This window comes from Patiria miniata, unplaced genomic scaffold, assembly GCF_015706575.1.
Source record: "Patiria miniata isolate m_02_andy unplaced genomic scaffold, ASM1570657v1 HiC_scaffold_3, whole genome shotgun sequence".
In the NCBI taxonomy this organism is placed as follows: domain Eukaryota; kingdom Metazoa; phylum Echinodermata; class Asteroidea; order Valvatida; family Asterinidae; genus Patiria; species Patiria miniata.
Genome location: NW_024037069.1, coordinates 41,917,502 through 41,934,470, shown reverse-complemented (window position 1 = coordinate 41,934,470; position 16,969 = coordinate 41,917,502). Strand labels below are relative to the sequence as shown.

At 43.0% G+C, this 16,969-nt stretch overlaps 2 protein-coding genes across 2 annotated transcripts; both read left to right on the top strand.

The window, feature by feature from the left end:
• Window positions 1-204: 204 nt before the first annotated feature.
• LOC119738026 lies at window positions 205-6,440 on the top strand. The gene is made up of 3 exons (XM_038212742.1): window positions 205-413; window positions 4,206-4,293; window positions 5,526-6,440. Exons 2-3 carry the CDS (start codon window positions 4,206-4,208, stop codon window positions 5,834-5,836), a joined length of 399 nt encoding a protein of 132 aa, XP_038068670.1. The 5' UTR covers window positions 205-413; the 3' UTR covers window positions 5,837-6,440.
• Window positions 6,441-9,814: 3,374 nt separating this feature from the next.
• LOC119738727 lies at window positions 9,815-12,812 on the top strand. Its single transcript, XM_038213662.1, has 3 exons — window positions 9,815-10,171; window positions 10,874-10,967; window positions 11,946-12,812. The coding sequence occupies exons 2-3, from the start codon at window positions 10,874-10,876 to the stop codon at window positions 12,251-12,253; spliced, it is 402 nt and encodes a 133-aa protein (XP_038069590.1). The 5' UTR covers window positions 9,815-10,171; the 3' UTR covers window positions 12,254-12,812.
• The last annotated feature ends 4,157 nt before the right edge of the window (window positions 12,813-16,969 follow it).

Here is a 16,969-nt window from a genome sequence, read left to right as displayed (position 1 = left end):
CTGTTTCGATCTTAACGAGACACATTTCATATTAATATTAACAGACTGGAAAGGAAATGAATATTTTCGAGAAGGCGTGGACGAATGATCGCGAAAACACGTACTGCACGTTGTGAATAACAACACCAAGTACACGATATAAATCCATTTCTAGCCAATTGCGGTATCGAATCAGGATGCAGGAAGGAAGTTTCCTATCCAGGGTTTACTATTGGAAACAACGTTGGAAGTAAAGTAAGCACTGGGGACGAGGTTGGGTAGTGGGCTTCTCCTCACAATGCTAGCTACCTTTATATTCTACGGTTCATGCAAGCCAGCCATCAGTCCTGCGCACGTCTCGGACAGAGAAACCGCCGACCAATTACACCTGCAAGTGTGATCCTAAACGTCGGGGACATACAAAAACGACAAAGGTAGGGGTTATTGTAGTCAGCAGCTAGGCTAGGGGACACATTTTGAGCTAATTGCCGAAAATCTAAGTTTTAGATGTTGCTTGAAACACCTCTGACCATTACGAGTGATCAGTACATAAGTTAGTGTCCTGTTTGTGTTGTAACATAATCCATCAGTGCGTGCTTATGGTGTAAATCGAGGACACACACGTGCAACATCATCGATGAATCGAGGACAGGAAGCGAATCGATTAGAAAACGCGTACAAAACCAATGGGAGCTGTTGCAAAAAAGTTTTAGCACAAACAAGGAAAAGGGAAGAGGAACAAAAGAAATTGCTCGATTTACACCATTAGCAAACGTTTGTGTGTCAGAGCAGGGGTGGTTACCCGAACCGACCCGACCCGAAAAAAACCGAAAAAACCGAATACCTTGCTTGGACAAAGTGATTTGTTGGTCGGATTCTTGTGGACAATACATCCTTGTCGAATGAGGAATTTCAACAATTGATCCAAGTCAACAGCGCGGCTAGAATTTTTATTGTCCGCCATTGCCAGTGCCGGTGTTGTTCAACCGGTGTAGTGTGAATATCCGACTCCATGCAATATGGACTCATTGGTAGTAGTACAGTGCGAACGCGAGAGTACGATACTACGCTATTTTTAGGATCGTTTGGGGAGAGTGACCTGTCACGTGCGAGGGATTAACCAATAAAAGAGAAAAAGGGGTCCGATTTTCATAGGAGTCGGATTTTCATGTGACACCGGCCGTTCAAAACACGCAGTGGATACGGACTATAAGCCCCTGTCACACTTGTCCGAATCTATAATTCCGTTCATGAACCGATCTGAAATATTATTAATTCGGACACATTCGGAGAGAAATGTCAAAAAACCAGCCAGAAATGAAAATACACCGATCATAATCCGGTCTTATTCCGGATGTAATAAGTTGCTATTCCGATTGCAATCCGTCTATATTCAGAACCTCTCCGATCATCACCGGACATGCCAAACTTTGAAAAATTCATTGATCTCAAGACCGACCGCTTTCCGAACATTCCGTTTATATTCGGTGCGTCCGTTTTTTGATCGGCATTACAATGGTGTGGATTCGGAATGAACTCTGAATACATACGGTTATCGATCGGAATCGGAGGCCTGTTCCGTACTCTTCCGTACCTATTCCGCATTGCAACGAATGGCAACGAATGAGTACAGTGTGTATTCCGTGCATATTCCGTGTGTATACCGGATACCGTCCGTATTGAGGTTGTCGCGACAATTCGGAGAAATTATTAAACAGGTTCAATAATTTCTCCGAGTTCCTCAGTGCATCACCGAACGTACACGAGTATATAGCGTTGGAAAACCGAGGAAAACCGAGGGAAATCCGTTTGAGTTCAGTTCAAACCGATTAAACACCGAATCCGCAATGTTTTACTCGGAAAATGAACGGAGTGACGATTCGGACAAGTGTGACAGGGGCTATACATGTACATGTACATACAGTACATTTTCATGTACGTGTGTAGGACAATGCCGCGCATGCTGTACACAATACGTTCATGGGATGCAATGCGGGGCCTGGCGCGGGGCGCGACCGGCTCGGCAAGTGTTCGATCGGCATCGGTTGCGGCTGTCGGCTGTGGCGACGGGCGAGAAAACAGATCGACATTTAAAAAAAAAAAAAAAGCGTTAGGCGGGCATTAACGGGCGAAAAAACATATCGACATTTAAAAAAAAAAAGCGTACGGCGGCCATTACCCCCTCCCCCCCCCCCCCAGCGTACGGTTTGTACGCTCGTGAAAATGTTGATAATTGTGAACGGCCCCTTACCCACATGGCATGAATTCTTTTGCAAAACCATCGTCTCTCTCCCTATTACTCAGTGGGTTGATCGAGAGTAACTCCGCTTATTGAACAGACGCGTGGCATCATCACGCGGTATCATGAAACCTGTTACAATGTATCTATTTCACTGTCAGTCCCATCTGACTGGAGAAATTAATACTGTGGGAACTTAATAGTGCGCTCGGTGGCCACACCACACTAGGGCTGCGGTCACAGTGCCTGTCAATAAGGCCAAAAAAAAAATACTCGGTCTCTGGTCAGCGCGCGCGTCGATTTTAATCATGCGCGTCAACCTTTTTTTCTTCTTCAAATGAACACGGAAGCTACAACAGCGCCCTCTATTGCCGCGCCTCCTCAAATTTTTGTACCAAGGAGCACCAAGGAATGGGGAAATTGCACCAAGGCAAATGATAAAGGGCACCAAGGCAAATTATGGAGGACACCAATGTATAATGAGGACACAAAAAAGCAAAATAGTACCCACCTTCTCTGTACAATGCAAGCTTGAAAAAAAAAAGCCAAAAAAACCCCAAAAAACCGCATCGCCGCATCAATTCCGGAACTTCGGTCTGACCAGAGACCGACCTTTTTTTTTTGGCCTTAGCCTTACAAAAAAGCAAAATAGTACCCACCTTGTCTGTACAATACAAGCTTGAAAAAAAAAAGCCACCCAAACCCCCCCCCCCCCCCAAAAAACCGCGTCGCCGCATCAATTCCGGAACTTCGGTCTGACCAGAGACCGACTATTTTTTTTGGGGGGGGGGGCCTAATATTGCATCACCTAAATTTCTCAACCGTTTCGGTTTATTTTCGGTTTATTTCGGTTTTTTCAAAAGATGGCTAAACCGACCCGACCAGACCCGAAAATGAAAATGCAAAACCGAAACCGACCCGACCCGACTGAAAAGATGGACAAACCGACCCGACCCGACCCGAAGTCGGTTTCGGGTTGGGTCGGTTTCGGTTTCGGTTCGAGTTTGCACATCATTAGTTCTCTCCCCCCGGATCCGCGCCTGAAAGTATATTCCTTCCGCCATGGTTTGGGATATGTTCAAATACAATTAAGTGTGTATTTGCCTGCAATCGGGGACACCCCCCCTCCTATTGTCCCTCTTTTGTTTATGTACTAACTTTTTTGGATGACCTCCCATATGTTTCTTTGCGCGAATCCAAATTGGGGATCTCTCGGGAACTGGGAACCCTATTGTCCTAAATTGTTCAACGTCCCCTATTGAATGCAGAAACAAACTCACAAACACAAAACATTTATTTTATTATAGTAATAATAATTACCTGTAATTATATGTTCGCCTGTTCGCAACAATCAGACTTAAAAAAAAAGCTGAAATCTGAAAATCTGACATTTTTCAAGAACATTCACTGAGCGCAAATACGTTTAGGTTAAAAAGACTGCTTATCCAATCTATAACAATATGTTCCAATCTGTAACAATATCGAACCACGGAATAAACTCGAGGAAGCTTTCTAATGATAAAACCTGTGTAACCGATGAAACCTGTGCAAATGACCTCGAAATAACTGCGTGGAATTCTTTAAGCAGCCACTTCTTTTGGGTGCACCGTAAATTCAAGTTGTGCTCTGCAGATCCTGATTTCTCATTACAAAACGATATCCATTCCTTACGCTCCAATAGCTTCTATTAATATCATTTCAACATTTTTGGTGAGAAGTGAGCTACAATCCTGGCCAAATCTCGCTGCCACCCCCCCCCCCCGCCCCGGTCAATGTTGTCTCTCATTGCGCGGTGTGTGCTTCATCAGCTGGCGAGAACAACGTACATTGACCGGGGGGGGGGGGGCTGCGGAAGAGTCGGGGAGCGGGGGAGTGGGTGACCGTAGGAGGCTAAGGTTATTTCCAAGTGTCCCAACCATTATTGCCGGGATTGTAAGTCTCTCCTCAATAATGAACCATGATTCTGCATTATTGTTTTTACACTCAGATGAAGTCAGTCATCCTGTTTGTCGCCGTTTTGGCCTTGACATCTTTGACGACTGGGATAGAGACTTGCCCAAAGTGGACAACATTCAGTAAGCCTCTTATTGTATACTTATTCCTTGAGCTACCTCGCCTTCCTACCAACTGACTTGTGAGTCCATATAGAGGGCAGCATACACACAGACTATGATTGGTTGCAAAGACCTTATGTGTAGCGGCCATCTTAGAGGGCAATGCTTATGGTCGGGCATGAATACTTACTCAAAGCAAAGAAACAACACATTCTAAGACTGCTGTAACGCATGTGGTCCAATTTTCAGACACTGTAAAAAAACACCTAGTTAATACCTCAAACTCTAAGCATATCAGTATGAGTTGATGAATCCTCCTTTCTTTTGACCCCAATCACAGTCTCCAAAAAAAAAATAAGTGAACATAATACAGACCCCATCGACCAAAGTATAGGCCTAGTGCAAATGATTGTTAAAAAAACCTTCACACTGTGGTTGCATGGGCGTCGCCAGGATTTTTTCTAGAGGGGGGCACACAATTTTTTTGCCAAAAAATGCTTGTATTTCGCAACACATTCTCGATTTATCAGTTTTAGAGGGGGGCAGGGACATTTTGCCCCCCCCTCAACTCATTAAATTTACACCACTTTGTCTTCGCGCCTCTTTTTCTTTTTTTTTTCTTTCTTTTTTTTCTTCCTTTTTTTTTTTTTTTTTTTTTTTTTGTTGCTTTCCCGGGGGGGGGGGGGGGACAAGTGCCCCCCTCGCCCCCCCCCTCGCGACGCCCATGTGTGGTTGGTATAGCATGTGGGTTACACTTATCAACATTACCGATGTCGTGTATTTTATGGTAAATGTGTGTACTGTTTTGAAACAGCAAGCTGTCTTTTAAGCTAAGAGATACATGGTTATAGTCGTAATTCGGACGATTACCAATGCAGTGCGCCACCAAGAGTTTGCCGTGTAGAGTACATTTTTCAAGTCTACGGTCACAAACATGGCTCACTTGAACGAGTGTCAGAAATAGCATTCTGCCGGCTTTCAAAAACACCATATTAATAACAGAAAAAGATAAGGGCAAACATATACTTGAGTCATACGCTTACGAAACTACTGACCGGAAAAAACTGACAATTTCAAATGTCCCGCGCTGAAAATTTGTCGGCCATCTCCCACAATGCACTGGGAAAAATGAACTCTCCTTAGCAAACTCTTGGTGGCGCACTGCATTGTGAATCGCCCGAATTCTATAATGAGATTGTTTGTAAAAAAAAATAATAATAGAGAAACCTTTTTTATTAATTTGTCCTTTTCAGGTGAGACTATGTACTCGGTATGCCTGTCGTCGAAAACCTACAGTTGGGATATGGGCATGAAATACTGCTATCAAGATATGGTTGGTTCCCATCTGTGCACTCTGAAGGAGCTGGCGGCGCTGTACGAGTTGGGCGCCAGAGACAACCACTGGGGTCTGACCAATGGTCACGACAGGGATGCTAGAATGTCGCCATGCGGCGATTACAAAGGCGCCGAATGCTACAACAACGGTGCCCCCGAGCCTTACTTTCCCAACACCCCAAGACCTAATTCGTGGGATGAGGTCTACTGCTGTAAATCCTGGAAGTAAATTATCTGTTGCCATGGTAACAGTATAGTTGCAACTTCCAATCTTCATCGGAGACGGATCATGATCGCGAAGTCAAATTGAATTAAACATTAAAAAACGGTGAAGGGTATTTTAACTGAATATTTAACAGTTTGTTTACTTAACATTTGCGGGTTTAAAAAAAAAATCTTTTTGATAGCATTTTTTTTTTACTTTGGTGTAGTTATTGTAATAAAATACGACGAATAGGGATTCGCATTATTTTGTGTTACAAGTGTAGACCCCTGAACTGGATATATTTTACTCAAACTTTGACGGTGAATATTCCGGTGTTTAATTCCAAAGGAGTTTGCTTTATGTAAGTTTTGTGCTTGACTGAGATTGCGGTGTTGGCTTCCCAAAAGATCAGCATCTGTTTTTTCCTTCAAATCGCAAGACGTCGAAGCCACTGTCTTTTCATATCATACATCACCAATCTTAGCTTAGTTGTAATTGTTCTATTACGCGGTTGAAAAAGGGGGGAAAGCATCTCCTTTAAGATGGCTTCCGTTAAATTGACGTTTTGATGTCATAAGGTTAAAAGGGAAAGAGGTAATTAAAAGAATTCGATTACATTAGCAAAGAACGTTAATAGTCGATGTGTTTATGAGAATGTAACCTGAATCATGACATCCCCAACCTTGCCTAGATTTCTCAGCGGCTTAGCCAGGGTTCTCCCGGATCCAAATATCGGTCTGTAAAGTGAAGCCTATTCAAAAGTGTCCACGATCGTCCTGTCAGACATCCTCATCCAATAGCCAGATAATGTCAAGCCCGCCCCCGGCCGCGAATCTTTTCCCCAACGACATCCGCTTCCCATCTTCTGATTGGTCCATTACAGCATATCTAATGCCTTGTTCTCCACAACACAAACCAAAGATAGGCTTTACGTCTTGTGAGAAATGTTTCTTCATCAGTTTACTTATTTAAAAGGTAAAACGAGAAGAAGTGAAAAACGCTCACTGAGATTCGAACTCGGATCACCTGAAGTCATGACTACTTCCAACCAGTCCACGAATCAGCTGCCAATCGTCGGTGATTTAAACACTTTTATTCCTTGTTATATAACTTATTCTCTAAAAGCAAAGAGAGAGAGAGAGCGCCCTCTTTCGATATTGTCCGCTCTCGTTTGGGAAAAGAAATTTCACCCCCCGGCCATGCACCAAAGTCTGCATGTTCCCCTTGGAAACAATCCTGCACAGGCCACTGGGCAACAGCTTTGTTGAGAAGTTCATAATATACCGCCTATAAAAGAACACACCATCTGTCCTAAAGAATTTGATCCCTAATTTACCTCACGCCAGGGTATTATATCATCCATTGTTTCTTTTATAAGTTTGCAGTCACATTCCACAATGCAGCAACGAGGATAAAATGACATGCAAGTCAGTTGTGTGATGGCCCAGAAGTGGACACGTTGTTAGTTTTACAAGTATAGATGACACTTCATCGAAACGTTTGATCCACCGTGACTTTGGTTTTAAAGTGACGCCACTGTTCAAGGGGTGCATACCTATGTTCCCCAATACCTATGTTCCCCAATACCGATGTTCCCCGAAATCCTTAACCAATAACCCTAGCCCTAGCCCTAACCCTAATCCTAAGGATTTCGGGGAACATCGGTATTTGGGGAACATCGGTGTTGGGGAGCATCGGGTAGACCCCCTGTTCAAGGCCGCTTCAATCTTATCAAAGCCGTGTATTCAACCGCTTTCCATTATTTCGACCGTCGACAACTGAAAAGCAACTTAATATTTCGCCTATACCAAACCGACCAAGTTGCTCTCTGGAACTGCAAGATGTGGGTATCTCATTTGAAGACATTATCTACAGAACTATATTCCGACTGAATTGAAATATATAATTTTTTACATTATATATTTTGTTCTACTACTTCTAGAACATTGAATACAATCAGATTGATTTTAAACTAGGCACAGACAAAGACCCCAAGGTTAAGTTGACTCCAGACAAGTGATGTCATAATGACGTCTCATCAATGGACTGGTGACGTCATTTTTAAGTGTATGTTTAAATAATTATTTTATATTTAGAGGATTGTAAGTCCGACTTGATTGGAACACTTGGTATGTTCACAGACAAGGACGGGTAACAGACATAAAGTAAGGTGACGTAATGATGACGTCATCATGGATCATGAGACGTCATCTTTAAGTCACATATTTGAGGAACGGTATCGGGAAGATTACATGAACAGCTTTTCAATAAGTCATATAACTACATTCCTGCATAAAAAATTTCCTAACTGCATAATGGCGAAAAACAAACCTAAACTCATAAAAAAAACATATTGCGAAAAAGCCCTATGTTTTGGTCATCGAACAGACAGAGATCTAGTTTGAAATTGCTATTTTGATATAGGGATATAAAAGCTATTCATTTTTGAATGAGACATCGAACGGAAAATGCCACCTCCGTTTAGGTATTGAGTTATTTCCTCGCAAATTAGAATTATCGGCTGCCAGACAACAATGCGGCTATCGCAAGGTGGGTTTCTCCCTGCGCAACATAATGAAAGCACTTATCAGAGGCCTGGTTGCAGATGCAAAGATAAGATTAAATTAGATTTTGCGCTAAAACAAAATAATTATGCGAATTGTTCGGAAACAAAATAAATATGTATATATATTTTTGAAGAACACTGGTAATCTTCTATTATTTACCACAGCTTTTCCAGATAAGATCCTGATTGCCTGAATTTGTTCGCTTCTTTGTTGTTGTTGTTGTTTTTGTTTTTTTTTTTTTGGGGGGGGCGGTTAGTAAAAAACAAGGTTGCAGGGGCTGAAACGTACTGGGTTTTTATCTCCGGACAATTGGCCTCCGAAAATCAATAGGTGTGTTGGGGGGGGGGGGGGGTAAGGAGTCGGTGGGGGGGGGGGGGGTGGGAGCTCGTTAGATACTTTCAATGGGGGCGCTGTTCATATCGGACGATTATTAACACTGTGTTACAGAAAAGTGTACAAATACCTCCTAACCAAGCTGGATCTGTCCGTATTTTGTGCACAGGCTGATATTCTTACAAGTATTAATGTTTGGGGTGTCACAGCGAGGGGGGAGGGGGGGTGGGGGTGGGGGGGGGGTTGCATCATTTTCAAGGAATTTCAAGGAAGTTGGACCCCGGCCTCCCTGGATCCGAGCATGGGTCGACGTTAACAAATATTCCCGAGTCGGGAGTCCAAAATAAGGTCGGTTGGAAATCAAACCCAGACAAATTAAAAGGGGTCATAATAATGGGTATTTGTAAAGCCCACGCATCAGCCATTATTGGTGCTCAAGGCGCTACATCATTATTACCCTGCCAATTGGGCGAATGAAACGTTCCCAATACATTTTTAAGGGCACAGACACCATAGCCGCAGGCTGGTCTCGAACGCACAGACTGCTGAACTACCGGCAGACCACGAATTCAATTCTCCAGACCACGAGGCCACGGCACTCCGATTCACAGGGCTTCCATGTAATGGAACGTGCAATTTGAAACACAATTCGAAACACTTTCTTGCTATCAGTTTGTAAACATGTTCACGTGCTTAACATTTTTAGCATGAGGAGATAGCAAGAAAGTGTTTAGAATTGTCTAAAGTGTTTACAACTGTCTTTTTTCTGTTATATTAACTTTTCTCGAAAGGTCCTCAGTTCAGTGAACGTTTCACTGCTCGATTTACATGATTGAATCGAATTGTAATTTATTTCGGCTTTTAAGGTTGTACCAATTTCCAACAATTTGCTATGAAGCCGAACACCATACATCCAACGCTTCATAAATAAGCCTTTTCGGAGTTCCAACTGCGCGCATTCGTAACCTGTGACAACGCACATTATTTGTCTCAAATGCCCTTTGATAGTACCCACAATGCACAAACAGCCTTTTTGTAAAGTCAGTGGCGCGATGATGTCAAAGGCCACTTGAGACAAGCAATGCGCGTTGTCACTGGTTATGAATGCGCAGTTGGAACTCCGAAAAGGCTTATCCGACGCCTCTTAATTCCGAACTTTTGGACTTATAAGGCGTTTGACTTACGACGACAATATTAAAGCAGGTGGCACTGTTGTAGCGCAAGCCGCTTAATCGCCGGTTGGACCTTGAGACCTTGCTTTCGATGCAGCCACTGAGTCTAAATTTTGTATAAGGCGAGTAGTGGGCTTCTCCTCACAATGCTAGCTACCTTTATATTCCACTGTTCATGCAAGCCAGCCATCAGTCCTGCGCACGTCTCGGACAGAGAAACAGCCGACCACCATCACCTGCAATTGTGATCTTAGATTTGATGCCGAGGACATAAAAGCACGACAAAGGTAGGGGTAGTAGTCGTTGGGGGGAAATACTCAGAGGCAGTAGCGGAGGGGACACATTTTTCGGCTATTGGCCGAAAAGTGTCGAATGGCGATCGTGTATCCACGGGCCCGGTTCCTATAAGGGAACAACGTCCACTTTTAAATTATTTGACCTACCGGACTAGTTGGCGACATTTAAGAAAATACAGGTATGTCATAGATAAAGGGCAGGGTTTTGAAGTTTTGAGGAAAATTTGGGGGTAAAGAGGATGACAACGACAAAACGCAACACGAACATAAAGATGGTGACACCGCGCGATGTACCGTGAGCTCGCAATGTGACGTCACAAAAAGGCAACCACTACATACACCACCATCTTTTCCTCAGAAGAAATTGGTTAAAATGGTCAGAAATTGCCTCACATCGCACCACAGAGCGTCTAGAATCCATTTTTTTTCGGAGTCCTTAAGCGGGCCCCGAACCCTTCGCCGTGAATTTGTGGACCCACTTTTTTCGGAACCACAATTGTTTGCCCCCCCCAAAAAAAAGTGTTCTGAATCCGCCATTGGGGAGGCCGTAGGGCTCTTACTTTCACACCGACGGAAGGTGCCCCTTTTTCTGGATAAGTGCCCCTTTTTGGTGTGTCCCCCGGTTTGAAAAGCATTCCGCCGTCCCTGCTCTTGTCATTAATGCACCATTCTGCATAACATTTTTACACTCAGATGAAGTCCGTCATCGTTTTCCTTGCCGTTTTTGCCATGACATCTTTGAAGACTGAAGCCGTGATCAAAAACTGCCCGCAATGGACAACATACAGTAAGCTCTTTACATACTCCATGAAAATAAACACCTTATAACTATCTCATCCTGGACTCTGCGTTTTCAATAGAGGGCAGCACACACAGGCGATATTGGTTGCAAAGACCCTGTGCGTAGCGGCCATCTTGGAGGATAGTGCTTATGGGTGCACGCCTGTAAATAGGCCAACAATTCGTCCGCCGAGCTCATGAATAAAAGTTATACCCTTATTAGAGAGTTTTGAGACCCATCAAATTGGGGAATTGAAGAGATATGGTGATGAACCTCTGGCCCGGACTTGGGGCTTCCAATTCTGAGCATTTTGGATGCTACTGGGCTCGAAAGTAGCGGTATTTTGCCATGTTGTGGAGGGATTGTTTTTCAAGATGGCTACTTTTCCGCTTTGGGGAAAATAGGGGTCGTCTTCTTTGGGTGAGAATATCTCGAAAAAGTCAATGGTCAACCCACCAAAAAATGAAAAGAAAATGAAAGATGACACATTGATCATCATTTTTTTCTGTGCAGCTTGAATACCCGTGAGAGTTCTGAGTATGCGCATTTAGCACTATAGTGTCTATGGGACTTTTTTTTTGCAGGGTTGCACCCTGTATGGTCAGGCATGAATGACATCTTTTGTGCGTTATACTTACTCATAAACAACACCTTCTAAGATAACCGTCCATTTTTCAGAAACAGTGTCAAATAACATGAATATATTCCTCAATTATGCACCAGATCTTAAAGTTGATGGTATAATCCGTTCTTTGGACCACGAATCGCATGTCTCCCAAAGTCATGCACATTTAGACCGCATCGACCACAGTACAATGCACAAAGTTCAAACTTGGTATAGGTTAACAAGTGTGCTAAACAGAATTACAAGTGCCATTTACTTAATAGCTAACGTGTGCACTGTTGTGTTACATCCCCAAATAAACCAAACCCCCGTACCCATGCGGTGACAACTTTAGTTTTTCTATTCCTTGCATTCTTCAGATGAGGACACAAGTGTGTACTCGGTGTGCATGTCGGCGAAGAACCTCTATTATCACGTTGGCAAGGGCTTTTGTGAGAGTCATGGAGGCGTCTTATGTAGCCTGAAGCAGCTGGCGAAGCTGTATGAATTGGGCGCCAGAGATGAGCGTTGGGGTCTGACCAGTGACACCGAGAGGGATGCTAGAATGATGCCATGCGACGATTACCCAATGTGCGAGTGCTTCAACAACGCCGCCGCACAGCCTTACTTTCCCAACACCCCAAGACCTCCTTCAAGGCAACAGGTCTACTGCTGTAAATTCCTTTAAGTAGATCATCTGCCATCGTTACAATGTCGTTGAAACATTTTTTTTTTTGACAGATGACTGCACAGTCAAAGTGAACATTTAAAAAAGGTGAAGGGCATTTTCTTTATTGATAATCGATTTAACGTTTTGTTCACTTCAATTTTTTTCTTTTTAAATGATGTTATTTTTTTCGCTTGGTGTAGTATTATACAGACTAAAATACGATGAATAGAGATGCGCATTTAGTGTAAACCCCCTCAACTTGATATGTTTTTCTCTAACTTTGAAACTGACTATTCGGGTGTACTAAAGGAGTTTGTCTGATTTGTGTTTGCCGTGTCTGCTTCCTCAAACAACAGCATCGGGTGTTTGTTGTAAAATTGCAAAACGCCGAATGTGTAGTCTTTGCGTATCATATAATCACCAACCTTGGCTTCTTTGTTGTTCCAACGCAGTTTACAAAATGTGTAAAGCTACGCATGCCCCCTTTCAAGATGGCTTCCGTTAAAACGAAGTGTTGGTATAATAGGGTTAAAAGGGAAAGAGGTCATTAAAAGAGTACGATTTCATTGTCGAAGAACGTTAATTGTCGACATGTTTATGAGAATGTCAACCTGAATCACGACAACCCCAACCTTGCCTTTGTCGCTCAGTCGACTGCAAAAGTAATGTGTCCGTGCAGCCACCACGTACGTGTACATACGGAAACATGGTATGCAGTGCTATTCACCCATACTGGACAATATGGTATCGCCCTACAATGCACGTGCGTACCCGTAGTCTTTGCATTGTTTGCGTCCGTATTGAGCACGCGCGCTTTAGCTTTACATAACGTAAACAATTGATAAGGACTGATAAAAAAATGCTGCTTTTTTGCAGCTTTTTCGAGAACCGCTCTTTCAAAGGACTTCAAACTTGGCACTGCACATTCTGTAGTCCCGAACATATACCCGCCAATTTTCAACTTCATACGGTGCCCGGTTCTAGAGATAATAATCGAAGGACAGACAGACAGACAGAAAGACAGAGATTCCTGGAATTATAGTAAGGATGTGCGCTTTCTGATATGGTAGACGGTCCCTACCTCGTCTGGCGTCCCGACTTCGCTCCGATTAGGTCTCAGGTCAGATCCATTTCATCCGTGTTGGAGGATTGACAGGGTTTTTTTTCATCGGACACCCAGCCTCTGTAAAATTACTTATGTGGTTAGAACGGCTGACATGGACTCCGCAGTCAGGCGAGGAGGGTGGGTGGGGGGGCTACCTCGTCCCCAAGGTGTCGAGCAGTACGCGCACACCACTACCTGCTATCTCACCCTGGTATTGGATCATTTGTATGTGCAAGATTTTTGAACACGTATGCCAATGAGGAATAGTCTGGTGCTTTCCTGTGTGTTACATTTGCATTTGTTTTTGTTTGCGGTGTCTGGGGTAAAAACAGAATCAATTCGTCGTAACGCGAGCATGGCATGAGTTACGAAAATACGATTGTATTTTAATTAAACTGTTACGATCTTAACGAGACAACATGCAGTATCACATTTCATATTAATTAGAACAAATTGGAAAGGAAATGAATATTTTAAAGAAGGCATGGACGAATGATTGCGAAAACACGTACTGCACGTTGTGAATAACAACACCAAGTACACGATATAAATCAATTTCTAGCCAATTGCGGTATCGAATCAGGTTACAGGAAGAAAGTTTCCTATCCAGGGTTTACTATAGGAAACCAGGTTGGAAATAAAGTAAGCACTGGGGACGAGGTTGGGGTGGGGGGGATATGGGGGATTATGCCCATGTCCGCAGTCAACAATGTTAATAAAGGTACCCCCGCCTGTGAACCACAAACCCACACATTCTGCATTTTGTTTCGAATATTTTCTAAGAGGATTGAAACAAGAGAAAGTCCTCAATGCCTGCAATGGCTTAGCACTGATAGCCTCGGTTTCAATGCTACTTCGTTTGTCGAGCGTCAAATGAACATATAAAACAAAACATAAGTAGTACGCCCAGCATTGAAATTTTAAATGCAAGCAATTATGAACTGAAAATATTCTAAACTAACCACAGGCATGACTGGCGTATGAGACATTCTTCGCCCGGGGACCAGAACTTTTGCGAACATATCCGACTGTCAACGAAATGTATTCGGTAAACTTCGGGCATTTTCGGAAATAGGACACTGCATGTGGATCCCGCCCGTTTTCGGTCGTGTAAAAAACCTGGTCTGGTAGGAAACTGACTAGGTAAATTATAACGATTGGAAAGTTGAACAAACTTGACTGGAGCGGGGCTTGAACTTGCGAAGTCAAAGCGTTCCGGTGCTCTACCAACTGAGCTATCCAGCCCTATGTTGGCGGTTCCCCAATTAGTCATTGGGTCGTGTGCATAAAAACTAGCAAATGCTAGGACGTTAAGGAAAAGTAAATGTTTGATTCCATATGAATAAAAGAGTTCCTTAACTGTTCAGCAAAAGGTATGTAGCAGGTACTGTTGGATTGTCTTCATGGACGAATGATTGTCAACAATAGGGTCTCTTTGGTGTGTACGAACTGCCACACACACACAAGTAGGGTAATAGTCCGATCCAATTCAAGGTGACGCATACAGTACATGTAGTAGTACATTATTTTGATTCTCAAATCCATCATAAATGATGATACTTTTCGCCAGTTGCAGAACACAGCAAAATGTACTTTCCTCATTCATGAAAATTGTGAAGGTCTACAGTGTCCTGAAGATAGACGTTACAATTGCATACAAGACAAATCACAGACACGTGTTAATGTTAAAACGGGTAAAATCAACCCAACATTCAATACACACAGAGTTTTGTTTATTTAAATATTAAAAATAATAGTTTGCAAAGATTAGTGTCCTAATAAACTAAAAAAACTGATTTCATTTTGTTCAGTCCCCAGGGTGCCATTGTATAAAATTTCTCCTTAATCATTCATTTCTATGCCGCACTGAATTTTACGCTTCTCATATCGCGAACAAAATGCGAAATTATCGTTTATTCTAGTAATGAAATTAATATAGGTTTTCCTGGCCAATTTCCTGAAATGTTCATTCACTTCTGAAAATCGGTCATTCATTTACGTAAGAATTTGAGAATCGCTCTGAACACGCGTTTCATTTTCGCTACCAGAGCATTCGATTCCATTTCAGTTCAATCAATTAAGTGATTAAGCAGCACCTTTCGTTTATGTCCATTCAGATTCGTTTACAAGACTTCTATTTCGCTTTTAGAGGGCGATTTCAAACATTCCCCATTCTATTTCACTTTTTGGTATCAGGTTTGGAATTCTGTGACGTAATGTGCTATTTTTAATGCGGAAAACGTCCTTTCGATTGCACATTCACGAAATTGCATTCCAGAACTCTGCGCGAAAAGGTATACTTTTGTCTTGCGTAAATGAATGCACAGGTGACGGAATTGGCCGTCTTTTTCTGAACTGAATGCAAGGTCATTGAAAATGTTCACTTCTTTGTTGTTGTTGTTGTTGTTGTTGTTGTTTTTTTTTGGTTTTTTTTTTTTTTGGGGGGGGGAGCGGTTAGTAATAAACAAGGTTGCAGGGGCTGAAACGTACTGGGTTTTTTTCTCCGGGCACTTTGCCTCCGAAAATCAATAGGTGTGTTGAAGGAGGGGGGGGGGGGGAGGAGTCGGTGGGGGGGGGGAGCTCGTTCGATACTTTCAATGGGGGCGCTGTTCAAATCGGACGATTATTAACACTGTATTACAGAAAAGTGTACAAATACCCCCTAACCAAGCTGGATCTGTCCGTATTTTGTGCACAGGCTGATATTCTTACAAGTATTAATGTTTGGGGTGTCACAGCGAGGGGGGTGGGGGTGGGGGGGGGGTGGGGGGTGCATCATATTCAAGGAATTTCAAGGAAGTTGGACCCCGGCCTCCCTGGATCCGAGCATGGGTCGACGTTAACAAATATTCCCGAGTCGGGAGTCCAAAATAAGGTCGGTTGGAAATCAAACCCAGACAAATTAAAAGGGGTTATAATAATGGGTATTTGTAAAGCCCACGCATCAGCCATTATTGGTGCTCAAGGCGCTACATCATTATTACCCTGCCAATTGGGCGAATGAAACGTTCCCAATACAGTTTTAAGGGCACAGACACCATAGCCGCAGGCTGGTCTCGAACGCACAGACTGCTGAACTACCGGCAGACCACGAATTCAATTCTCCAGACCACGAGGCCACGGCACTCCGATTCACAGGGCTTCCATGTAATGGAACGTGCAATTTGAAACACAATTCGAAACACTTTCTTGCTATCAGTTTGTAAACATGTTCACGTGCTTAACATTTTTAGCATGAGGAGATAGCAAGAAAGTGTTTAGAATTGTCTAAAGTGTTTACAACTGTCTTTTTTCTGTTATATTAACTTTTCTCGAAAGGTCCTCAGTTCAGTGAACGTTTCACTGCTCGATTTACATGATTGAATCGAATTGTAATTTATTTCGGCTTTTAAGGTTGTACCAATTTCCAACAATTTGCTATGAAGCCGAACACCATACATCCAACGCTTCATAAATAAGCCTTTTCGGAGTTCCAACTGCGCGCATTCGTAACCTGTGACAACGCACATTATTTGTCTCAAATGCCCTTTGATAGTACCCACAATGCACAAACAGCCTTTTTGTAAAGTCAGTGGCGCGATGATGTCAAAGGCCACTTGAGACAAGCAATGCGCGTTGTCACTGGTTAT

Excerpts from the sequence above, each read along its gene's own strand:
- LOC119738026 (XM_038212742.1), top strand. The coding sequence starts at position 4,206 with ATGAAGTCAGTCATCCTGTTTGTCGCCGTTTTGGCCTTGACATCTTTG. Across the intron at positions 4,294-5,525 it reads CCCAAAGTGGACAACATTCA|GTGAGACTATGTACTCGGTA; the intron begins GTAAGCCTCTTA and ends TGTCCTTTTCAG.
- LOC119738727 (XM_038213662.1), top strand. The coding sequence starts at position 10,874 with ATGAAGTCCGTCATCGTTTTCCTTGCCGTTTTTGCCATGACATCTTTG. Across the intron at positions 10,968-11,945 it reads CCCGCAATGGACAACATACA|ATGAGGACACAAGTGTGTAC; the intron begins GTAAGCTCTTTA and ends TGCATTCTTCAG.